The sequence below is a fragment of the Magallana gigas genome, chromosome 6, assembly GCF_963853765.1.
Source record: "Magallana gigas chromosome 6, xbMagGiga1.1, whole genome shotgun sequence".
Classification (NCBI taxonomy): domain Eukaryota; kingdom Metazoa; phylum Mollusca; class Bivalvia; order Ostreida; family Ostreidae; genus Magallana; species Magallana gigas.
In genome coordinates, this window is record NC_088858.1 from 46,658,072 (window position 1) to 46,675,347 (window position 17,276).

General features: G+C 32.7%; 2 protein-coding genes across 5 annotated transcripts in view; one reads left to right on the plus strand and one right to left on the minus strand.

Moving 5' to 3' along the window:
* Positions 1 to 1,323: 1,323 nt before the first annotated feature.
* On the minus strand, positions 1,324 to 6,329 carry LOC105342790 (vesicle transport through interaction with t-SNAREs homolog 1B). The gene is made up of 7 exons (XM_011449844.4): positions 6,144 to 6,329; positions 4,977 to 5,035; positions 3,442 to 3,552; positions 3,131 to 3,190; positions 2,739 to 2,912; positions 2,031 to 2,092; positions 1,324 to 1,702 (listed from the first exon to the last, which is right to left on the minus strand). The coding sequence occupies exons 1-7, from the start codon at positions 6,241 to 6,243 to the stop codon at positions 1,612 to 1,614; spliced, it is 657 nt and encodes a 218-aa protein (XP_011448146.3). The 5' UTR covers positions 6,244 to 6,329; the 3' UTR covers positions 1,324 to 1,611.
* A 133-nt stretch (positions 6,330 to 6,462) lies between these two features.
* The window catches only part of LOC105342789 (NAD-dependent protein deacetylase sirtuin-2), a 30,706-nt gene continuing 19,892 nt past the window's right edge, over positions 6,463 to 17,276 (plus strand). For all 4 annotated transcript variants that reach the window (XR_010714984.1, XR_010714985.1, XM_034467610.2 and 1 more), the window contains exons 1-13: positions 6,463 to 6,676; positions 8,504 to 8,535; positions 8,732 to 8,759; positions 10,152 to 10,307; positions 11,081 to 11,187; positions 11,737 to 11,793; positions 12,100 to 12,168; positions 13,450 to 13,573; positions 13,844 to 13,915; positions 14,336 to 14,391; positions 14,725 to 14,801; positions 16,435 to 16,492; positions 17,190 to 17,254. Coding sequence is in view for 2 of the 4 variants with exons in the window: in XM_034467610.2 (XP_034323501.2) it covers positions 6,664 to 6,676; positions 8,504 to 8,535; positions 8,732 to 8,759; positions 10,152 to 10,307; positions 11,081 to 11,187; positions 11,737 to 11,793; positions 12,100 to 12,168; positions 13,450 to 13,573; positions 13,844 to 13,915; positions 14,336 to 14,391; positions 14,725 to 14,801; positions 16,435 to 16,492; positions 17,190 to 17,254 (914 nt within the window). In the remaining 2 variants the exon portion in view is untranslated. The remainder of the gene's footprint in view (positions 6,677 to 8,503; positions 8,536 to 8,731; positions 8,760 to 10,151; positions 10,308 to 11,080; positions 11,188 to 11,736; positions 11,794 to 12,099; positions 12,169 to 13,449; positions 13,574 to 13,843; positions 13,916 to 14,335; positions 14,392 to 14,724; positions 14,802 to 16,434; positions 16,493 to 17,189; positions 17,255 to 17,276) is intronic.

Below are 17,276 nucleotides of genomic sequence, written 5' to 3' on the forward strand. Positions count from 1 at the left end.
ACAGGGACTAGGAAAAAATCTAAACTGCTCGTTCCCCGCGAAAAATCCTAATAACAAAACCAAATCCGGAAATCCGGAATATTCTAAAATTCAAACTCAATCCGGAAAAATGTATATAATGTTAAATTGGCTATAACACAGAAGCTTTTTCGAATTTAATCAATCGTCAATTAATTAATGTTTAAATGATATCTAAAATTGTTGACATATCTAGGCAGAAAACTGTAGCAAAATGTGATTTATGTGATTAAATCCTTGCGGGGCCCTAATAATGTGGATCAGAGTATGCTATACATTGTAACTGAAATATTTTCACTGGTATAGAAATTAAAATTTTCACAATATTTAACCAAAAAAATGTTTTAAAAATTTTTTGGAAAGGTAAAAATTTTAAAATCTCCAGCGGGATTTGTTTTAAAAAATTTTTGGAAAGGTAAAAATTTTAAAATCTCCAGCGGGATTTGAACTCACGACTTACAGATCTATAGTGAACCCTCTAACCCACTGTGCTATGCTGTTTAATGACAATTATGGAAAGAATTAAACTATTTATAGAATTATACTTGATTTGAATGTTTATTATGACAAATAATACATCACAACATGGAGGTGTTCCACACCACCTTAATGTTTCTCCATAAGAAAGGTAAAGAGGAGACACAAATTACGAACTTTTCTTTTATTGACCCTGAACTGGCCCAAATGACCTTGGATTGAAATCATGACACACCCTCATTTCATAAGCAATCTTTGTGTATTATTATTATAGGAACTTCCGATGATTCTCTATAAGAAAGATATGGACTAGACATGAATTTGGCACTTTTTCAGTTTCGCTCTCTAACTTTTTAAAGGATTTATTTATAAAGTTGAAGTTGCATATACACAAATATTTTACCAGAAAAAAACAGGTCATATTAGAACTATTTAGAATTGTTAGATTATTTTTTACACAGTTATGCCTCTTGAACTTAGTAGGTTAAAGCTTAAACTTGAAGGTTAAGGTAAGAAAATTCTCGTCCCTTTTATAAATCATCCAGAGTGCTTGTGGAGAAAAGGTGGACAGTGACCTTGAACCAAGTTTCTATGTCAGAGGTTAAGGTAAAGGCAAAATCAAGACAATGATCAGTCAAAGTATATCTCTGCATGTGTAAAATAGTTGTGCTTATTTTATTTTCCCTTTATCTAATCTCGTTCATCCTTCAACCATATTGCAAGCATCTAAAATTCTAAATATATTGGTATGTGTTGGATAACATACAATTCAATGAATGACTTCAAGCATATACCAGTATTACTTGTCTAAATATACAAATAAGTAAATTTGTTCCACACTGTTTATTATAAATATAAGATTTTATTAAATAATACAACTATAAGTTATTTGATGTAAAATCTCTCTCTCTCTCTCTCTCTCTCTCTCTCTCTCTCTCTCTCTCTCTCTCCATGATACACTGTATTCCAAAACACTATATAATAATACATGCACATGTGTATACTATAAGGTGATATGATAATCTTCATCTCAAGGAATCTTATGAGATTTCCACATCCTTCAATGTGGAGAAATTGCCTGTGCCCCTCTCTATTTACATTTCCTCCAAGTTAGTGTTATTTGAAAAACTTCCACCATATCACTATTCCAAGAATAGCAAGTTCTATAAGGATCACTACAATCAGAATCATCTTGTTGGTCATCACCCTGTCAATGCAAGACAAAAACTAATATGTACATGTGCCATGTGTTCCAATAAAATTCATTCATCTGACAATTAAGAACTCCTCATTGCTTGCAATGAGATAGTGTCAAATTAAGGTTTATTATTTTGAACGGTAAAGATTCCTGTTGTCTTACGAGAAATTTTATCATAATAAAGGATATTGGAGACAAGTCACCTTTGAACTTGAAAGTCAAAGTTTCAGAAAATGCAGTGTATCCTCTAATGCATATTAGGAGTTTTTTTTTAATGACCTTCGACTAAGTGCCTAACCTTTTATACCAGCTACCTATTAAACATTGCTAGACATACCTCATGGCCATTGTTTTCAGGATCTTCCGACTTCGACTGAGGTTTGTGTCGGTATCAACCAGCTATAAAAAATATTTTAGGACATACTTCATTCAAGAAATCCATGGGAGTAAAAAAAAATGTCTTATATCATTGATTAAATTTTCTCCATCTTCAAAAAAAATACCATGTAATTTTTGTTTCATACTAACAGTTTATTCACTGATGTTCATACTACAAAATTCAATAATATAACCATTTATTATACCTCTGCAAATATTTTCTATGTAAAATTACAAGAAATCAATATGCTATTCTATCTCCATGAAATAGTTTTCATGCTTTCTGCCCATGTTGAATAGTCATCAAAACTATTCATAGGCTGCATTCAATTTCCTCGTTTTTAACTCAGAACACTTCTGGTTGGTACATAAAATTTAAAGTCTGATATCTCTAACTTGTTTACAATCAAGAAAATCGTCATTGCTGTCAAATAATTATAAGTTTTCTTCAGTATAAATAAAAAACTTTCTAGCATTAATTTACTGACTGTCCAGACGATAGCAAATAAATTGTCCCCTCGACAGGAACTATTTCCCCTAGCTTCTCCTTGCTGTGTTGGGGGCAATACACTTGCTATCCTCATAGTCAGTAAATAGGTACCGGTATATAAAAAACACATGTGTATTGTTTTAACACTAATAGCACACATAATGAACTAAATTTTACCCTGTCTCTGGTCCTTTCTAGAACTTCTCTCTGTCGCCCGAGTTCATCAATTGTTTCTACTCCTATCTGGTCCGTTTCTGCTGAGATCTGGTGGGACCGTGCTATGCTATCCGTTGTTCGGTTCAATATCTGTGTGCCCTCCATCAGTTTAGCTCTCTGTGAGGCTTCAACTCTCTATCAAAAATATCAATCTCCCATGCATCATAATTCTGAGAACAAATTCAGGAATGACTACACTTCACTGAGTTTTATCTATAAATTAAAATTTTCAACCATTAATATTTATACAAATGGGTAAATTTTTGTCTCAGCTTTTAAATTTCGAGTAGAGTTTGAACACAACTTCAACTCTTATTTAAGACAACAGTAAAAAATTAATTTCTAGGACTCACGTCATTTCTTTCAAATCCATAGGATTCAGATCCACCAAAACCTGAAGCAGTCCCTCTTTTCTGTTCAAAATAGATATTAAAGAATTTATAAAAATTATTAATTCATAATAAGGTTTGTGTTAATGATCATGAAAGTTACAATACAGAGTAGTAATGTTTTATATTCATTGTTATTAATTTACTTAAAAAAAAAACATCAAAAGGCAAATCAAACAGAACAAAACTTACAATTAACAATGAATTACAGGTATTAGAGAATATATTTTGTATTACATGTACTTTAAAAATTCAGAATGCAGGAAATTACTTGCCAGAGCTCTGCTTAGTTGATCAATATCTCTGCGATAGTTACGCAATTGACTTAACATTTGTGTTCTATATGACATAGGTGCTACTTTGGCCTCTTCTTCCATTTCTTGGAGCTTAGAAATATGAAGGAAATTTAAATCATTTAAAATGTGAAATGTGAAAAGCAAAACAGATGTACTTGATGTGCCTGTACTATAAATTTTTACTAGTATTCTGATTTGTTTCTACTATTGCTGTAGTGGTCACATTAATACATTATCTCTCTATCAGCATACACACTATATAAATAGTGCCTGTTTGGGAGGGTAACAGTTGAAATTGACACCCCTCGAAAACCATTGTCAACCTCCGCTTCGCGTCGGTTGACAATGGTTTTCGAGGGGTGTCGATTTCAACTGTTATCCTCCCAAACAGGCACAATTTATTTTATTATACTGAATGTCAATTTTAAAGAAAACTTAAAATGCTTTTCTATAGGAATGACTTGAATTCTACTGCGAACTGTACGCGCATCATTTACGCCCATGTAACGATTCGTTTTGTTATACTTTCATGTAAAATACTGAAATCTGATTGGTTAAGACGCAGTTAATAATATTTACTATTACCCTCAGCGTTAGCAACGCACTTGGCAACGGGTAATATTATATAAATAGTGCCTGTTTGGGAGGGTAACAGTTGAAATTGACACCCCGAGAAAACCATTGTCAACCGACGCGAAGCGGAGGTTGACAATGGTTTTCGAGGGGTGTAAATAGTGCCTGTTTGGGAGGGTAACAGTTGAAATTGACACCCCGAGAAAACCATTGTCAACCGACGCTTCGCGTCGGTTGACAATGGTTTTCTCGGGGTGTCAATTTCAACTGTTATCCTCCCAAACAGGCACTATTTATTTTGTTATACTGAATGTCTTTTTTAAAATTTTTAAGAAAATTTTACTGCTTTTATATAGGAATAACGTGAATTCTACAGCGAACCGTACGCGCATAATTTTCGCGCATGTAACATTTTTTAATGTTACCCGTTGCCAAGTGCGTTGCTAACGCTGAGGGTAATAGTAAATATTATTAACTGCGTCTTAACCAATCAGATTTCAGTATTTAACATGAAAGTATAACAATAAAAAATGTTACATGCGCGAAAATTATGCGCGTACGGTTCGCTGTAGAATTCATGTTATTCCTATATAAAAGCAGTAAAATTTTCTTAAAAATTTTTAAAAAGACATTCAGTATAACAAAATAAATAGTGCCTGTTTGGGAGGATAACAGTTGAAATTGACACCCCGAGAAAACCATTGTCAACCGGCGTCGGTTGACAATGGTTTTCTCGGGGTGTCAATTTCAACTGTTACCCTCCCAAACAGGCACTATTTATATAATGTTACCCGTTGCTATTAGCGTGTTGCTAACGCTGAGGGTAATAGAACGGATTATCAAATGCATCTTAACCAATCAGATTTCAGTATTTAACATGAAAGTATAATAAAAACAATTAGCTTAGGATTTAACAGATATATACAGTTATATAGTCTTACTATAATGTTCGCTTCTTCCATATTTCTTTCTGCATGTCGAACAGCTGTTTTTCTTTCCTCTGAAAATTAAAAATTACTTGGGATAGAATTATTTTCTCAAATTTCAAAGACCCGCACGAGGCTCCATAATTTATTTACAATCCTGATTGTTTATATATTTGTATTGTCAATTAAGACTTCGTGACATTCTTTAGTCATCTAAATGATGATCAGCCTAGCATTTAACATTTTTAAGGTGATATGGCATTAATGTTTGATCCCAATTCCTCTATGTTTCTTTAGTTTGCATGTAAATCATGAAGTGATTAGTTAATTAAGTTAAATCCTTCTCCAACCCATGCATGAAGGCCCATAAGGCAAGTGCTTAATACCAGTTCCCTTGTGCAAAGCGGATGAGTCGACTTCTATTGACTCCCTGGATGGGACACCAGTCCGAGTCTTGGTAAAATGGGTAGGCAAACCCTGGCCGCGGCAAAATAAACGCCAGGCCAGATCGATATTTTTCAATTTACGTCGTCAATCATTAACCATTCTCATTGAAATTTTCAGGATTTGTTAAAAATCCAGTTTATTTGTATTCGCTGTAAATATTTCTGCACAATAATGTGAATTTAGGAATTTATTGATGACTGTCGATTTCCAAGTTGGTAAAATGGGTAGGCAAACCCGGGTCGACATTTCGCGGGTTTGTGGACTGATTTAAGAAGAAAGTTAATTATCTATGAATGTCGACTCGGGTTTGCCTACCCATTTTACCAACTTGGAAATCAACAATCGTCAATAAATTCCTAAATACACATAAATGTGATGTGCAGAAATAGTTTAAAGCGAATACAAATAAACCGGTTTGTAACATATCCTGAAAATTATGGACATTATTAACATTATTTCTCTGCTCCCAGCGTATGTTAGTATGGTCCAAATTTCAGCTGGATGGACTGACACAATGTAGATAAAGTGCCTACTAAGTGTGGTCACAGCACACAACACGAAGGGACCACAGCAGGGTTTGCAGACCTTTCGGTTAATTATAAAAAGTCGTATTTTTAGATTAGTATTCTTAGTTACGCCTATTCTCCACATGTGGATGTAGGCTATACCTGTCCACTTCTCAAAAGAGAATAAAGTTACGCCCCTGAAAAAAGTATTTTTATAAGATTTCCTTACCACCAGTATAATTTGGAATTTTTCTCTCTATTCTTTCTCTTAAACTGTCCAAAATCGACGTAAAGTCGTCATCCAAAGACTCAAACTTTTCTGAAGACATCGTCTACTCTATTGTAAATGTTCTATTTTGAAGTTGATCATCATGTGACGCAAACAAGGAAATTCGGACATTTGATAACTTGTACTTTTAGTATTTCGATTCAAGACCTACATGTAGATGAACATATTTATTTCAAAGCAAAACTCAATTAAAAAAGATGAATCAATGCGCATAAGTTATTTCAATGCGATACTACAGAGTTGATGAAACCTTCACATTTTAAGTCGGGATCGATGTTCAAATTTCTAGATTTTGTTGACAGTTTCAGTTTCATTGCAAATCGTATTCTGTTATGTATTATAAGCCAGCTTATTGATTGTGTCATTGTGTGACAACACGTGAAAATATTTGATGTTCATATATTTCCCCCCTTTTTAAGTAACTTTTACTGTTTTGTTAGATTTTACACCTAATTCTACAATGGCAGAAAAAGGTATGTGTAATTCGACATGTAATATGATATGTAACTCACTCCAAATTCACAAAAATGAGCTAAACATAGTTGATAAACTAGGTTCAATTACTGTTAACTCTTGTCTTGTGGTTAACGTTGATTTTGAAATAGTGGCAAAGTGATAAAAATACTTCTTGAAATTGTTTTAAGGCCGATTCATTTCACTAAAAAATAAATAGGCCTAACCGTTTTAGATTAAAAAAATGTGTATTTGAACTTTTTAACTTACATTTCCAATACCCTACGAAAGAGGAATAGGGCCAATGATAACAAGATAATTATCTAGTAATATGGAGATCTTTTCTCATAATAACGAGATCTCTTCTAGTCTTATCGATAATTATGAGATAAAATTACTTTTTTTTATCTGGATGTATTTGTTTTTCGTAAAACCCTGGGTGGGAGGTGCAAAATTTTAAACCCGCAACTGACCTCAAGAACATTTTTGTGAATATCATTGCCAATTACTGATATGTCCCTGTCTCAATGTATTACAAAAAATTCTGACAAATACCTTTAGGAGTCATAAATATGTATTAAATGTCACATTCTTTTGGATGAATATAATTTTAAATGTATGCAACAGTCATCTCTCTCTCTCTCTCTCTCTCTCTCTCTCTCTCTCTCTCTCTCTTAATTACTTAATTTTTCAATATTCATAAATACCCCATGCTTTAAATGATATTCATTCAAAGGTTAATTGTTAAGGCCGTTGTTGCTGAGGTGAGCAATGTGCCTTCTGGGCATTTTTTTTGTTCCCGTGATTTCTTCTGAGTGAAAAATGTAAATGTGTCAATCAGTGAAGAAATCTTGTATTATATCCCTTTTTTTTCCTTTCATTACATGTATAATTGTTTTTTGCCAAAAATATGACTGAAACAGTTACTTGGGAAAGACTACACAAAGTTAAATGAACAAGACATCATACTTAAAATCATAAGAAGGAAGAACTTGTTAAGCTTCAGGTAACAATAACGATAACTGGCTAGTACACAGATACAGGATTGTCTGCTAGAATATTGTTAATTAGGGTAAGGGGTGACCTCAACTAATTCATATTTGATTAAATACAAAAACAATGAGAAAGATGCCATGACTCCCATAGAATAGCTCATGCAGTCACCCCCCCCCCCCCAAAAAAAAAAAATACAAAAAAGATAAAATAAAACAAAGCTGATAAAAACAGCTTTATAATTGGGATTTTTCTACAGTAAAACACAGTTATAACGAAGTCCGAGGGACGGGCAAGTTAACTTCGTTATAACATGTATAAGCGTAATTCGTTATATCCGTCAAGTTTTCACGTTGTAAAAAAGTCTTGAGGAATGAAATTCACTTTGCTGTAAGTGTTAATTCATTATAAGCGTGTTTGCTATAATGGTGTTTTACTGTAATTGGATACAAATGAACTGTATGCAGCTAGATCTAGATATGATTATAGAGTAACTGAGAGGAATGAAGATTGAATAGGGTTTTAAGGTGTGATATTTTCTTCAGTTCGATCTTCTGAATCAGTTTCATCAACTAGTCTAATTAAAATTTGATGCTAGATCCACTTGCATGCAGAAAACTAAAGCACAACTGAATAAAAATATGCCTGATTTTATAAATTTCTTTCCAGAACTTAAAGTTTAATTAATATATTCTTTTACTTGATCATGTTGATTATGGTTATTGATTACCAAAAATATTGACTGTTGCTTATATATGTATCAAACCTTGGTGCTGCTGAATGTTTTCATCTTTGATGCTTCATGTATTTTAAACTACTTCTCTGAGAGTGTTGAATTTATTTTCTTTCAATAGATGAGAAAAGTCCAAATGAGCCTGATGATGAGGTAAAGTTAATTTTTTGATAAGATATTGCGATTGGCTTTATAAGCTTTTAAAATAACATGTACCGGTATATAACATAAAAACAACCATTTATGAATGACTATTAAGAAGATAAGGTTTAGATGTATGATAAAAGCTCCATGATATGTAAACACTGTTTATTTAATCTTCATTTATTATGGGTTTTGTTTTTTATAGAAAAATCCAGACGAAAAGGTTGACCCAAGTAAGTCATACCTGTATTTGATTAATTTTGAGTCATATGAATAAACCAACACTAGGCATCATGCATTAAAATTTTGAATAGCTTTTCACTTCTTATATTTCAAATGATTTATAAATATATTGTATTTCATGCGCGGATCTAGAGGGGGGGTCGGGGGGGTCCCGACCCCCCCTGGAAAATGAAAATTTATTAAATTTACATAGTAAAATTATCGCGAAAATATACCTCGGACCCCCCCTGGCAAACACAATTATCCTTTGGACCCCCCCCTGGAAAAATTTTCTGGATCCGCGCATGTATTAGTAATATAACCTTTAATTCTTAATGTTTCCTCCATCTCAACTATCCACATTCATCTGTATACTGTAATAATAAGTGTAGACACATACGTTAAGTGAATACACATACAACTTGCATTACAAGCTATATCAACTATCTTACCTATCCGCAGTAACCAGAAACACGCTCTGAAAAAATAAAGTAAATTTTGTTTCAATGTCTGTGTAAAATTTTGTGACAATGTTTAAACTAAGCTCCCCCTACTTTTGATTAAATTTTGGCTAAAGTGCATACTTTACATGATACAGTATATAAGAAAATCTAACATTTAGTAACAACATAATGAAATCTTGATGCAGATTTAGGTCCAAATAAAACAATTTTTTTTATGGAAAACATTCGATGATCAGAATCGTTTATCAGTGTAGTTTATATATACACACATATATATAGCCCATATAAACCACCAAATGAAAAAAAAGCTTTATATTGTTTAAATTTCAATTTCTCTTCAGTTATTCATATGAAGAATTCTTGAAATTAACAATTTATAAAGGAGTGGCTAGATTTTGAAGAACTATTGGATTTTGTGAACGTGCTGCACACTCAACCCTACCCCAAAAAGTAGTCTACACTACACGTCCTCAATTCTTGATGAAAACAATTAACGGGTAAAAGCAACAAAAATATTTCCTTGATAAACATGTTTAGATATGATTTTCTAAAAATTTGATTTAATTAAGTAAGTAGATAGTGCAGGTGGAGGTGAAATTAGAGGCTTCCAATATTTCACATGTGTAGTGTAAACTAATAAAACTACCCCTTAATTTTATCAAGGTAAAAAAAAAAATCATGTATCATACTGTAGATTTCTAATCAAACTCAAAATACAATTATCTAGTACATAAAATATCAAGAAGTTCCCCTTATGGATTCTTATTAAATCTCATTTTTTTAAGGTGCATTTGATATGAATTATCATTAGAAATTCAATGAATCTTATACAAAATGGCAGGATTGTGTAATTAAGTACTTTCATATAAAAATGGGAATCTACAGTACTGTGTAATTTTATTTTCTGTGATATATTAACTATTGATTAATGTTTATCAGGTGAGATGGGTTTAGTGGATTTGATGAAATATCTCGAAACGAAAGAACCACCAAAACAAATATTATCCTCTGTTGACTTGGAAGGGATTGTCAAATTGATCAAGGATAAAAAGGCTACCCAAATCATCACAATGGCTGGGGCTGGAATATCAACATGTAAGCTAAACCAATCATGTTATATATTTTTCTCTGGTTAGTAGAGAACATAGTATAAATGACAGAGTCTGTAGTTCTTAAGAGTTCTGTTGTTGGTCGTATTTTGCCTTAGTCTGCAAAGAGTTATCGCTTTACATTTTGATATTCTCCAAAACCACTGCACCAATTTCAACGAAAATTAATGGTAAAAGCATCTCTGAATGAAGTACGTTCAATTGATTTTATTGAAGCATCACATCTTCATACAAGTACCCATAGATATGAAACTGTAAATAGGGTGGATGTGTTGAAATTTAAGGTCATCTTCTCTAGAACTAAGCACTACAAATGCTCTTTATATGAATGCTTCTTTATAAAGTGTAGATTCAGGGGTTTTGTCTTTCAAATCTTGAAGTTTCATTTAATAATGAGGCCACACTAAGAGTGAAAAGTTCAACATAAGAATATAAAGTAGAAAATTTGAAAAATATTATTTTCAAAAACAACATGGGTGCATGCATGGTACTGTGGTTTCATTAATATTCAAGGGTATCAATTTTCGTGGATAAAGTGAAAATCACAGTTTCAAGAATACGTAAATTCGTGGCCAATGACCCTATCAATACAAAATGTTAATAGAAATTGCATTTTAATGAACATTTAATTTCATGGATCAACTTAAAAACGAAACCCACGAAAATTGGTATTCAAAGAATATTGATGAAACCACAGTATTTGCAATATTTCTAATCATTGACAAGCTTAAACATGTACATGTGAATGAACAATTGTAGCTGCTGGTATCCCAGACTTCCGATCTCCAGAGACGGGACTTTACCACAACTTAGAGAAATATGACCTTCCTAATCCACAGGCCATATTTACTTTGGACTATTTCATGGTAAATATATAGTTACGGAAAATTTATTATAAACAGTTTTATTTGGCCTGATTAACCCTGGTAGAAATTCAGCTCAACTTGATATTTGGACCAACACCTTTACTAAATTAAGGTATCGGCCCAAATATCAAGCGGAGCCATATCTCTACTAAGATTGAGTGATTTTTAGAACTCTAAAAAAATTTCTACAATAGGTCAAATTTTTTTTAGAAACCACCAAATAATCTCTAATTTTTTGTACAGCTGTTTTGTTAATTATCCAAACAAAGAACAAAAAACATGCCTATAATCAAGTGCAGTGAACAAAAGAATTTTGATTTTTGTATATTTTAAATTTGATTTCAGTTGTTATATCTGATAATTTTACAATGCAAAATATTTTTGGGAGATTAAAACAACTTTGCTGTAAGTGGAAGTTCATTAAAAGAGTGTTTGCTGTAACCATTTATTTTACTATATTGTACTTTCAAGAAAATAATGCTGCATATTGTATCTGTAATAGCCAATTACAAGGGAGAGTGATTTTAAGGTGTTTTGTGTATTACTCAGATGAACCCTGAACCCTTCTGTATGTTGGCAAGAGAACTTTGGCCAGGGATATTTAAGGTATTTAAAAAACAGAGTTCATTGGTTTAAAGTTAGATTATTAATAGGACTTTTTGACTTAGTTTAAATTTAAAAAAGAATTTAGTTTCTAGATACATGTACATGTATGTATTTGAAAATAATTTGTGTAAATTATCAGTTATAGGGAACTACCCAACTAGTTATACCCTGTATTTGAAAATCATTATGCTGTTATATTTGGATCTTGTTGCCAGAATCGATAAATAATTTTAAAACTTTACTTTAATTATCATCATATCACTTAGTCAATTAGATACATGTACATGTACTGATTTTCTTTTCTAGCCTACTCCATGCCATTACTTCATAAAGATGCTGAATGAAAAAGGGCTGTTAAAGCGTCACTATACACAGGCAAGTACCTGTATGTGCTTGCACACTGGACTTACTACCTAATTACAATGTTAACAATACTATTTGACACCATTTTTGAAAAGAGTTTATTTTTCCTCATTGAACAGTCTAATAATCTTAGGTTTCCAAAGTAGTTTTTCATTTAATGCTTTATATTAATGCACATATAGTATGGAGAGAAACAAGTAAAGTAAATTGCAAACACTTCACATATCATTACAAATTATTTAAAACGGATGTAAGAAAGGTAGCCTGACTGTTGTGACAGCAGCATTTGAGAGAGCTTCCCTGTGGAAAAAGCGTTCCCATGAAGTTCCACTTTGGGATTGACAGTGCTCTCGCCAAGTGCCTGTGATGTGCTAAGAGTTTTTATCTCATGTTAAATGCGTCTTCAATGCACTGAGAGCATGCACGGAAGACATTTTTGTGTAGTAGTTGGGGCTATATGGACCATGGATATCAGCCTGGGTAGTTCAGTGGTAGAGCTCCGGTGTAGAGTTGCAGGGGTCAAAGGTTTGAATCCCGGTCCAACCATATGTTTTCAACATATTATTATGCTTATTCCTCCTTTCTTACAACATCTGGTGCCGTGACCAACCCTGGAACTGACAGGTTAACTCCAGCCAGGGGAAAGAGCCTGGGCTGATTTTCGAGGGCAAAGATCATTTAAGGAGGGGGGAATGTAGTAGTTTGGGCTATATGGACCATGGATATTAGCCTGGGTAGTTCAGTGGTAGAGCTCCTGTGTAGAAGTGCAGGGGCCCCCGGGTTCGATTCCCATTCCATCCATATATTTTCACTAAACTAATATTCTCATTTCTCCTTTCCTATAACACTTGCGAGGCAGTGACATCCCAGATTACCCAAGTGCACTAAAATTTTCACGTCTTCTATACTGCGATTATGTGTGTTACTTGAGCATGCCAACGGAGCTCTAGTGGTGCTGCTGGAGATCTTACTGCACTGTTACAGTGACCGCACTTTGTTTCTACAGCAAGTTTATCAGAACGCAGAGCCTAACACGTACTGTGTGCAAAGTCAAAGTACATGCCATTGTATGGCGTTTTTGATTTTAAAAATTGCGACATTTTTGACAAATGAAGATGTCACTACCTTATTGCACCTCTGTAGGAGATTCAACTACTTGCACCTCATCGTTCTGTATTTTTCATTGACGCAGCAGGATTGCCTTTTATAAAGACGCAGTTCCGGTGTGACAGGGGTTTTACATGTAAATGATGTATCATGTTACATTATATACACAGTATGTCTTTTCTACAGAACATTGACACGTTAGAGAGTGTAGCTGGACTTGAAGAGGAGAAGCTTGTAGAGGCTCACGGCTCGTTCCGCCTGGGTCACTGTCTGGAGTGTAATGCTGAGTACACTCAAGATTGGATGAAGGGTGAGTTAATCTGCAAACTAATGGTTATATGAATACAAGTGATTAGACTGCATAACATTTAGTTCTCACCTGACATCCATATCACTTCAGTCTTGTATGTTTTAATGACTTCCATATCACTTGTATGTTTTAAATCTTTAACCTACTTAACTTTTTCATGTTGAAAATGCTGTATAATATGAAATTCATTTCTTTTGTAAATAGAAATCTTGAACGTAATTTACTAAATGCTGAATAAGGTAAAATAAATTCATTTCTTTTTGTAAATAGAAAGGATTCTTGGCAAGGACATGAGAATTCCCAAATGTGAAAGAGATGGTTGTGAGGGGACTATTAAGCCAGGTAAAGAATGCACATATTTTGCTCTTTTTTACTGATCAAAACTAGATCACTGGTATATAAGGTATATATCAGTTACAACTACAAACATGTATATTAAATTAATTGTAAAATAAGTACTAAGTACTGTAAGTCATTTTTCCACAATGCAAGGAATGAAACGTTTTTGAAAACTAATAATAGTATTCACAAACAAAGATTAATTTGGTGGAAAAATGATAAATCGTGAAAGTAAAACTATGATCATTATTTGCCAATCTCTAGTACATGTATATGTATAAAAAAAATGCAAACATGCAATCAGATGTAAATGGTTTAGGAAGAGCAGAATCTTTGGAAATTTCTTTTATAAAATGAAACTGTGATGTACATATACATGCCATTACTTAATATTACATAATTACATGTCAACTTATTTTGTAGACATTGTTTTCTTTGGAGAAAGCCTACCCAACAGATTTGTACAGTGTGTCTCAAAGGTACAGAAACCAGTGATGCTCTCACTGCTTTAACTGAATTCAAGTAGTTTGGTTGTGGATAGAAATAATATTGTACTGTTATTTAGTAGAAAAGTTCAAAGAAATCATGTTGTACTATATTAGAAAACAGTCTGATTAAAACCACCCCCCTTCTCCCTACACTGTAAAAACTGTAAGATTAATTTTTACTTCTTAATTAATTGCTCTTTTTTAGTGTTTAAGTTTTGTTCGTTTGTATGAGAAGATTTGATTTTTGGTTTGAAACAACACAAAATGCTTTTAGAAGCTTAAAGAGGACTTACCATAACTAAAACTTGAACATTAACTTTTCAGGATTTTAAAAGTTGTGACCTTTTGATAATTATGGGAACCTCTTTAACCGTGCAACCATTTGCATCACTGACAAGCAAGTAAGGGCTTTTTAATGAATATAATGAGGCTACATGGTCAACAAATTAACCACTAGATCTACTCAAATTCTAGACGTGATTTATTTTAGTCTTAAATTATTATTTCACCAGTACAGGAAAATTCTTTAAAAGAATATATATTAGCTTTAAAATTTGAATACTGTTAATGCTTTATTTTATGCGAGTACTTGATTACGAGATGCCGCCGTTTTTCAACAAATTGCGAGAATATGAAATGGCGAGCGCCAATTGTTTTGTTATACCGGTAATTTCAAATGGCTCAAAACTGAAAAATAAAAGAAGATTTTAAAATCCATGAGCAATGCTTCTTGCGCTTTTATGCAGATAATTATTCTTCGGGTTAAATAAGGAATTAACAGTAATTTTCTTTATTTTTTTCTTTATTTTTATGCAAATCTCTTCTTCTTAAGGAGATTAATTTAGTCTAAGAATTGTCATGACCATCCAGTCCTCTTAAAACACGTTACAAGGTATTAGCATTTATATACACTTCAATTTTCCTTACTTGATACTGTCAATTTAACAGAGTGTGATCCAATTAGCATGCTTTAAAAGAAATAATTTGTTTTGAAATATAGCTTTACTGAATAGGTAAACGTCTTATCATTGATTTTGAAAAGATAGTTTTGTAGTTAAAACTTTTAAATGGACAACAAGCCTTTAGGGTAATCATAAAGAACTAGGTACAATTTCAGACATATTTTGCCCTGTTTTAGAGTGAAATTTAAAAATATCACAAAAATTGAAATGTATTAATGTTTATTTACACAAAAATACCCATAAATTAAGAATCTATAAATAGTTACGTGATTAGACTTTCACAAGGTTAATTGTGACGTCATAAACAGTGCATGTTCCCGCAATTTTATTTAGATTTACGGTCTAGGACTCGGCACAGCCTCGTCCTAGACAGTGAATCTTGTCCCCTCGGTGGAATTTCACTATCCCACACTCGTAATAATGAATGATTCTATTATTCCTTAGTCGTTTTTTGAATAGAAAAATATGTCAGCAGCCGTCGCCCACGATGAAACTCATATTATAACTTTATCATGTGATATCACATAAAATATATCAATTTTGTCATGGGCGACGGCTGCAGACACATTTTCCTCTTCAAAAAACTATGAGAAAATGTGCCATTTTCCATCATTTTTGACTAAATCTTAGAAATATGCCAAAATGTCTAAGCCATAATTATTTTTTGAAACAAGATAAAAGTTTTTAACCTGGTACTTTATATACACACATGTTCAAGATGGTATATGTGTATTTTTATTAGATTTAAACAACTTTTGAATTTTAGGGCAAATATTGAAACAAGCTGTATCCTCTTCTTTATCATTGTAATACATGTAATAGGAACTTGATCCAAAATAATAATTTGAGTGTAAGTAGAGTTGATGCTATCAGCTGAGTGCTTCTTATTCTCAGTTTTACATTAATTATAGTTAAGGCCTAGATTAGCATTGCTGGCAAGTTGTTTTTTTTCCTCTGTATACAACATGTCTATCAGGGAACTAAGTTCTAGCAATTGCTTTATTGTCACTTAGTTTATACTGTTATTTCTTTTGACTTAATTTTATTTTTAAAAGTGTCTAAATATTTTCAGAGTTTCAGAGGAAACTCCAAGATTGTATATCAACCTAGAGAAGACTGGATGTGGGCCAGTATGTATTGATAAATTTTCCACTTTAAACTTTCCACTTAGAACTTAGTATTTTTTCCACTTTCTAGAAATATCAAATTGATTTTGTCATGTAAATAAAAGCACTTTACCCATGAAGGTGGCCATCTAGAAATTAAACCAACTGATAGTGACATTTGCAATTATCTTGCCTTGAACTTGAGAAGTGACCTTGATTTGTCACATACAACCAATGGCTTTGACAAGTTTGATACCTTGAATAGACTACACTTTACTGGTACAGCTGCCATTTTGATTTTGAATCTGTGTGTGAGTTGAGGTGGTTTTAAGACTTAGAAAGGTATCAACGCTCACAGCCACTACTATTTTGTTAGAAATGCGTTCCTGACAAGAGGCTGATTTAATAAAAGGCCTTTTCGATTTTAGTAAAGAGACATCAAATATATATAATTTGATGTGCCTTTGTTATTGATAAAAAAAAATAAAGCCAGTTAAGTTGAAATTTAGCAAGTCTTAACAAATATTATGTGCCTTTGGTTCGAAATTGAATGGAGCCCATTAAAAATGCATCAATATTTGGAAATCAGATAAAAAAATTTGTTAAAAGCAAAACACTTAAATCTTCCACAATTAATTCCCCCAACAAAGAAAAATTAGGGAATTGCAAAATAAAGAAGCTACATAATCAGGAAAAAAACATTTTTTTTTTCAAATTTCAGACCAATCCCTTTGCCATGTTAATGTTTGGAGGTGGATTTAAGTTTGATGATGAAGATAACTATAGGTTTGTATTAACATGTTCTTTG